This window comes from Gracilinanus agilis, chromosome 4 (assembly GCF_016433145.1).
Source record: "Gracilinanus agilis isolate LMUSP501 chromosome 4, AgileGrace, whole genome shotgun sequence".
NCBI classification, from domain to species: Eukaryota; Metazoa; Chordata; class Mammalia; order Didelphimorphia; family Didelphidae; genus Gracilinanus; species Gracilinanus agilis.
The window spans coordinates 59415672-59424229 of NC_058133.1; the positions used below are offsets into that span (position 1 = coordinate 59415672).

Genomic DNA, 8558 nt, shown 5'->3' on the forward strand with positions numbered 1-8558 from the left:
TCAGTCATCAGGACTGTATGTCTTACAAACACCTGGTATGGATGTTTTCCATTTCCACTTCTAATGGTTGGGAAGCAGCATTTGCCACAGGCACTGATTAATTGTGTTTTCATTCCTTGTGTCTCACTGCAAAGGATTCAGTTTAGTTGTTCAGGTAAAGGAAGCCTCCTTAATCAGCCCTGAAGTATGGCTACCCACAGGATACATCACAGGAAGTCCATAAGATCAGCGATTTCCTTTCCTCAATAAGGAGGGACCTTCCCAGGGAATATGATTCCTCTGCCTGAAGAGCAACCCCACTTTTTTTACTAGTGGCTGCAAAGGCAGGCAAACCCGAGAGGTCTGCTTTGGCTCAGAATATCAGTTTTGTTCACACTATGCCCTGACAGCATCATTACACTCCTTGGCTGTGTGTGCCAGACACACAAGAATATTCTATTTAGGAGGTATCACAACCAGAGGCTGTCCTCGCTTGGGTCTCCACATGAGGACTTGGGCATCATTGGCATTGGGCTTCACTAGTGCATTGGGGGGAATGGGTTCCATTCGATTCAAGATCTTAGGCTGTTCTTGCTGAGTCCTACCCACCAGCCGGGCTCGGTGCCCCAGAAGCTGCAGGGGATCCACCTCAATGTCCACTCTCATCCTCCACTTGATGGTCTGTAGAATAATCTTTTCTTTTGTGGTTGTATTCATGGCCACTAGCCAGGTGGTAAAGCTTTGGTCCCTCTTGATCCTCGTGAGCAGGGGAACATTACTGTCACTCACAGGGACAGCCCATGTCACACTGGGGTAGAAATTGTCATTCATACTGACTGAGAATCTGGAGATCTTGTTGGTGGGGCCAACCAGGGTCACAGTTTCTGTAGTATTCCCATACCAAGGATAGCTCACCCCGTCTGAGTCACTGATGGCTTTTACTCTCCCTTCCCTCAAATCTGGCAGCTCCCAGCTTGACCTAGGAAAGCAGAAGAGATGTACAAGAAAAGAAGAGGCTGGGTTAATTCCAAAAAGGACAGAGAAGTGCTTTTGCCTTATTAATATGACTCCACAGAGCTACAGAGTAGAACTACTCAAACAATAAAATTGTTCCACCTAGCTGCCAGTTTAGCCAAGAGAAAACTAAGGAACAGCTAGAATGAGGAGGCAACTCTCACCTTTCAGCAAATGGACACTCTCCAGAATCCTGTTTCTCCCACTGACCTTCAAGTCCACCCGTAGGGTTTATTTGCATAGTTTTAAAAGCTTGTCCTTCTGGGCTCTCCTTCCCTCCAACCTTTCATGATGTGAAAAGTGACTCCATGACTTTGCCTCCCTGTCCTATGCCCCTACGTCCAATTGCCATGCAGGAATGAGGGAGTAAATGCCGCAATTTCAGGCCACACACTTCCCCACAGTTTTCTCCTGTTTTCCCCTATGAGAAGATGGAAGAAGAGATGTAAAAGGGCTAGCTGTGGCTATTAGGATGGCCTTTCAGCTTCTGGGGCCAACTACTCAGAGCTGGACTTGATTCTTAAGGTTTGCTATAGGTAATTTGTGAAGTAGAACTTCTTACTGTCTTTCTACATCCCTTAGGCTACTAATATCTAAAATCAAGAAAACAGAGGATTCTCCATTTGACTAGCATCAGAGAGAAAAGTCCTAATATAGTCTGATGTTCCACTTTTGACAAAAAGTGACAAAAGATTATAATTGTATTGAATAACATATACTATTAGCACTACCTCTGAAGTTCTTATTTTCAGGCTAAAGATATTGATTCAGGACAGAAAGCCATCTTCCCCTGGGGCTAGGCATGGAATCTCTAACACCTCTTGTGCTCCTTGCCTGCATAATTTAAGAGTGAATGGTGGGTGCCATGAGGACAAATTGAGGCCATGACAACATGTGCTTTCTCTCTTCTCTCATCCTGATGATTTCTGTAATAACTATAAATCACCATAGTGCATCACCATTGGCAATAGCACCCTAAGAACAAAGTGACCTGACTTGTAGACTCAGTGAGATACTTTACTTAAAACATTATCTCAAATCAGTGTCATTGGGTGGTTTCCAGGCAGTGTTATAGCCCTCGTGCCAAAAAACAAAATGAAATAAGTGCTTGTTTGAGTAGAATCTAATTGTACATAGATCAGAGGTTGGTCATAGATCTGACCAGTTTTTCTTTCATGAGATGACAAAAAAAGAGACAAAGATCAGGCTTCTTTGGCCCAAGCAGAAGAAGAGGATTGAATCCCTCAGCCACCTACTCACAAAATTGTTTGACACCTTTTCATTTTGGCTATGGAAACTAGCCCTGGGGGGTGCCCTTTGGAGTTTTCTGCATTTGGATGGCAAAACTCTGTAGCAAAACCCATTCCTCTCTTTGGGAATTACCTGGTGGTGCCCCGCAAATACTCCTAATCATAGTATGGCTCTTAAGAATCTCTTTTTGGTTTGGTTTGTGTATCATTGGATGCATTTTGATAGATCTGTCCTTTTTTATTTCTTTGATAGATTTGTCTCTGAAAGGGTCAGATGACTCACTAGTGTATGGCAAACAGTACATTGCATACAGTAGGTGTTTTTGAAAAAAAATGTTGAATTATATTTTATCACAGTGGACACAGAGTTTTCATCTGATCGTAGGTTTAGCGCCAATCTTCCTGAACTAAAGCCAAATGGCAAGAGCCTTGGGTCTCAGATTTGATACAAATGATAATACAAATACCTGTGCATATATGTACCAGTGGTGGGGGAGGATCAGAATAACTTTGGTATAAGATAAATCTATTAGGGCAGAGAAGAAGCATGGGATAGTAGGAAGAGTTCTGGATTTGCAATCCGGAGATATGAGTTGAAATGACAGTACTGACATTTAATCTACTTGCTGTGTGACCAAGGGGAAAGCAATTAACCTCTCTGAATCTCATTCTCCTCATCTTTAAAATGAACATAATAACCCCTTTACTACCTCTAGTGCACAGGGTTCTTGTGAGAAAAATGTTTCAGAAGCTTTAAAATATTATGTAAATATGAGCTGTCATGGTATAAAGGGTGTAACAAATGGCAGCGGCAATGAAAACAAAAATGATTCCTTTTCATAATCATGGCTGAACCTACACATCCAAATTATGCCCTTCACAGTGGTCTCATGCCTTGTCAACAAGGTTTGGAACTGCTTTTGTGAAACTGCCTCCAGAGCTGGCAGGAGATTCTTAAGAAGCAAAGTGGTATAGTGTCAAGATATACCTGGGCTCAGAAAGACCGGAGTTCAAATCTGGCCTTTAGAGATTTATTTACTGTGTGATCCTGGGCAAGCCACTTAATCTCTGTTTGTTTCAGCCTTCTCATCTAGAAAATGTAAAAAACAAAGACAAAAAATTTACCTCATAGGGTTGTTGTAAAGATCAAATGAGATAATATTTCTAAAGTGATTTATAATCCTTAAAATGCTCTACAGATGCTTGTTATTATTGTTATCATTGTGAAATGTGCTCAGTGATGACAAGATTTTATTCATCCTTGGAGTATGGCTTTGATTTTTGGGAACACTGAAAAACCTACTTGGAACTAGATCTGGTGAATAAAGTGGATAGAATAAGCTTTGCCATTTAGTATCAAGAGCCAAGTGTACCAAATGAACCTTATTTCCATTTGGATTTCCATTTGGTCATAAAGCTAGTAGATCAAGAGAATCCTAGAGATAAAGATTATTTAGACATTAGCAAAGCATTTGATATAATATCTTCTTATTGTCATGGAAAAGATGTAGAGATATGGTAGATGATAGTAAAATTATAAAGATTTAGAAAGAGTTGAATGGTCTTACTCAAAGAATCTATGCAGAGCCATACACTCTCAAGGATACACTTTGAAGTCTTTTATTGTATATTAAATATCATAAAGACATTCCCATTAATTTAAAAAATTAATACTATATTGATACATTTAAAGTTTAGCATCCAAAGCATCATTAAGGATATTTTGCTGTCTACATTTGTAGGCAGAGTTTGCCTAAAGACCTTTTTTATTGATTCTTCCTTTCAGAAAAATTATAAAAAGAAAAATCTGATCCTCTTTTTTCATTGTCTGGAAATAGTTTGCTCTAGTTTTCTTTTTATCCTTTCGTATTGTATCAGAGAGTTATTGTTATAAAACATGATCTCTATTTTTTAAGTTATGTACACCTTATATTTTTTAAACTTGGTAATGGATTTGCTATTAAAATTTATTTTGCTAATTAATTTTTTTTTTTAATTTTAAACCCTTAACTTCTGTGTATTGACTTATAGGTGGAAGAGTGGTAAGGGTAGGCAATGGGGGTCAAGTGACTTGCCCAGGGTCACACAGCTGGGAAGTGTCTGAGGCCGGATTTGAACCTAGGATCTCCCGTCTCTAGGCTTGGCTCTCAATCCACTGAGCTACCCAGCTGCCCCTTGCTAATTAATTTTGGTTCCACTTTAACTTGGAAGGAAGTCTCCAGGAAAGGGACTCCAAGGACCTGCATTAAAAAAAAAACTCTCAATTTCTGTCTTAGAATCAATACTAAGAATTGGTTCCAGGGAAGAAGAGCAGCAGTAACGGCTAGGCAATGGGGGTTAAGTGACTTGCCCAGGGTCACACAGCTAAGAAGAAGGATTTGCATTAAGCTTGTATTGATGAACATTTTCTATCAATGATTTTAATTACATCACAGCCAGAGTCTTGATGAAATTTGCAGATGGCACAAAGCTAGGCAGGATGGCTAAAGCACTGCATTAGAGAATTTGTATCAAAAAAGATCTTGACAAGTTAATTTAATAAGATGAAAGGAATGTGAATGTAAAAGTTAAATATAAAAGTTATATGTATGTAGTAAACAAATTTTATAAGCAGAAGATAGGAGGGAAGCAAGATTAGACAGCAGCTCGTATTTCATAAAGGTTAGGAGAAGGAGCAGTGGACTACAAGTCCAGTAAGAGTCAAATATGCTCTATTTGGTACAAATATAGAAGCTAGATGGCATAGTGGATAGCGATCCAGCCTTGGAGTTAAATCCAATTCAGACACTTACTAGTTATGTAACCCTGGTGAAGTCATTTAACCTAGCTTGCCTCAGTTTCCTCATTTGTAAAATGAGCTGGAAAAGGAAATGACAAACTACTCCAGTTTCTGTGCCAAAAAAACCCAAAAGGGGCCACAAAGAATTGGAAATCAACTAATCAACTTAACAACAATAACAGCTGGTGGAAAGATACAAGATGATGAATTCAGTTTTGGAAAGACTGAGTTGAAGATGCCTCTGGGACTTTGAAAAGTTGATAACTGAGCACCTGGAAGCTTATAAGATTGCCAAGTGAGTCTATATAGAAAAGAACAGAGGGCTCAGAATAGAATCTTTCAGGGATGCTCATGCTTAAGGGGCAGGGGTTAAGTGATGAACTGATGAATGATAAAGCAAGAGACAGAAAAGGAGAAACCTATAGGGAGAAGAAGAACCAGAGAGAGATATCAGTGTCAAGGGAGCCAATGAAAGGGAAAGTATCTGGAGGAATAGTGTGATCAAAAGGGTCAAAAGCTATAGAAAAGGTACATGGCTCAGTGGATAGAGAACCAGGCCTGGAGATGGGAGGTCCTGGGTTCACATCTGGCCTCAGACCCTTAATTGTGTGAACCTGGGCAAGACATTTAACCTCAATTGCTTAGACCGTATCAGCTCTTCTGACTTAAAACTGATACTTTGTCAAATCTAAGACATAAGGTAAGGTTTTTTAAAAAGTTATAGAAAGGTCAAGGAAAGTGAGGATGGACATTGTGGATGGAGGAAGCGACACAATGATCACTGTCACTCAAAAGGAGTTGGCTTCCTCAAGGCTGCTCTAAAGGGGTTATAAAGAGCTGAAAAGGCTAACGTGTTCCAAGTAATTGTCGGTGTTGACATCAAGTGTTTGTTTTTATGACTAGCATGAACTGGCTTTCCCATTGCTTGAGCCACTTCATCTCCTTATCCTTTCCTTAGAGACCTGAGAAGCTGACATACTAGAACGTCAAGCTAGGGTGGCAGAAACTGTAAAGTGAAACACAGAACTGGTGAATGAGTTGATATGGCTTTTTATTTTTTTGGTGGAAACTGGGGGAGGGATGTGAAGCATAGATCCCCAAGAGCTCTTGGGAATCTGGGGACTTGTGGGATGAAATTATTTCAGCATGACTGATCTATTATCTTTATTTGACAGTTGACTGGTGGATAATTAAATGTGGTACCTTGGTAACTGTCTCAGAGGGGTTACCATAGGGATGCTGAAAGTACCGGGTAAACTACAGGTCTAAGGAAGTCTGGCCAGTCATCAACCTGACCCTTGCCTCATTTCCTAAAGACCAGGGACAACTCTGCAGGTTCCCCATTGAACTGAAATCAACTAGTTTGGGAAATTGAAATTGAAATCCCAACAGACCTGCTTGGAATAGGGGAAATGGGGTCTTGGAGTGATGGTAGGTACCTGTGGATACTCACATTTTAGCTGGCATTTAACAGGCTGGCAGTGAAAAGGTTCCTGAATTTGGAGTGAGAGGACTTGGGTTTGAATCATCTCTGACATTTGCTATCTCTGTGACCTTAGCCAAATCACTCAATGTTTTTTTGGGCATCAGCTTCCTCATCTGAATAACAAAGGGGTTGGGCTAGATGATCTCTAAGTTCTTAACAATTTTGAAGCTCTTATCCAGTGATCTCTCTGGATTCCAAGAATAAAGTGGAAAATGAGTGGGTTTTAAATACTCTTGAGAGGACAGAGTCAGGGTGAGAGAGGGGAACACTCAGAGTGTTTAGAAAAGATGGGGCAGAAAAAGTAAAAAGGTGGTTTAAGAAGCTGGGTTGGGAGGTGAAGAAGAGCAAGAAGAGAGGGTGGGAAAGGAGTAAGCTGAGTTCATTCTCTGCCTAAGAGTTTGAGTCACAGAACCTCCTGCCTGAGGCCAGGCACTCAGCCTACTCAAATGCAATTTCCCAGCCTTGGTGTTGGCTCTTATCCCAATTTTCAGATATTTTGTTCCATTATTACACAGTAAGTTTTTTTTAAGTAGGCTTTTATTCGTCTTTACTGTTTTTGTCAGATTCTAAGAAGCCTTAACTACTGTCAACCCACCCCCACTTTTCCCTCCAGTCCTTGCTTTTTTGCCTTTTGGACAGAGTCCTCTTTTGGCTAAATAGTGAGGTGAATACTTTCTTTGTGGATATTTTTCTCTCCCTAGCAGAAAAAAAGATCTAATATTCTTTAAAGCAGCCATTGTAATAGAAGAGAGAATATTGGGGAGGGGGTGCTGAAACTGCATGTTTAAACTGATGGGATTTGTAGTAGGGACTCAATACTCATAGTAGACTTTATTCGGTTTTCCATACTTGAAAGCATTACAGGGAAATTTCTACAATCTCAATAATTCGGGGATTCTGAAACCTGACAACCCCTCATCCCCCACAGCAATGGCTGGGATGACCCCCCATGGTCATCATTCATTTATTAGCCTCATTGTCTGAGATCACATCCAATTTTCTCAGCTGTGTCAAAGAGATCTCTAAAATATCTATCTCTAACTTCTCGCAGAGATCTCAGAATCTCCAAGCTAGAGGGAGGCTGCTGCTATTGGCATAGAAATCCCTCCTGCAATAAGATACAGGTCAATATTCATCCTGTTAGAGAAGGCCTGAAATAAGGGGGTCCTGCATCTTCCATCAATGGAGCCAGCCAGTTGGGGACAGTTCTCATTGTTAACAAGTCTTTCCTCATATATGACTGAAAACTGCTCCTTTGCAAATTCCACCCATCTCTTCTAGCTCTGCCCTCTGTGAGAAGGCAGAACAAAGTTTATCCCTCTTCTTTAGAATAGTCTCTCAATTATTTGAAAAGAATGAAATACCTGCTCTGCCTTTCCATATTTTTCTTTTCCAAGTTAGCCTACCTCAGTTCTCCGAATCTTACTGCCATAGTATCCAGTATCTTTACCACCTTAAGATGCTCATTGTTGGTGGTGGTCTGGTGTTCATCTAAAAATATGGTGCCCAAATTGAATAAACACTCCAGCTATGGTGAGGCCAGGACAGACTGACCAGGACAGAATCTAGTAGGCCTTTTCAGCACTAAAAATGAAGGAGCAGGACAGCTAGGTGGCCCAGAAGATTGAGAGCCAAGGCTAGAGATGGGTGGTCCTGGGTTCCTAGCCATGTGACCCTGGGCAAGTCATTTCACCCCTAACACCCTTACAGCTCTTCTTCCTTAGAACCAAAACACAGTATTGATTTTAAGATGGAAGGTGAGAGTTTAAAAAAAAAAATGGAGGTAGAGTCCAATGGCCTTGGAAAACAATGTCATTAATGTAGCCTTAAAAGAAATCAAAATCTCTAGTTGTAGCAAAGTGAGCTTATAGATTGATGAAATGCAAATTATCATTGCCTAAGGACCTCAATAAATCAATCAGAAGGCCTAGTAAAGGAACGATGGCTAGATGTGGTTAGAGAGACTTGGGTCACCTCCTAGAAAAGTCTTGAGTCAAATACTAGTTCTGTACTTATTACCTCTGTGACCTTAGTTAAGTCATTTAATATT

General features: G+C 40.5%; 1 protein-coding gene across 1 annotated transcript; it reads right to left on the reverse strand.

The window, feature by feature from the left end:
• Window positions 1-435: 435 nt before the first annotated feature.
• Window positions 436-1234, reverse strand: FAM78B (family with sequence similarity 78 member B). Its single transcript, XM_044674866.1, has 2 exons — window positions 1158-1234; window positions 436-958 (listed from the first exon to the last, which is right to left on the reverse strand). The coding sequence occupies exons 1-2, from the start codon at window positions 1232-1234 to the stop codon at window positions 436-438; spliced, it is 600 nt and encodes a 199-aa protein (XP_044530801.1).
• Window positions 1235-8558: the final 7324 nt, after the last annotated feature.

Bases quoted from the DNA above. Each gene is read 5' to 3' on its own strand.
- FAM78B (XM_044674866.1), bottom strand. From the start codon at position 1,234: ATGCAAATAAACCCTACGGGTGGACTTGAAGGTCAGTGGGAGAAACAG. The intron at 959-1,157 runs GTGAGAGTTGCC...CTGCTTTCCTAG, and splicing joins GAGTGTCCATTTGCTGAAAG to GTCAAGCTGGGAGCTGCCAG.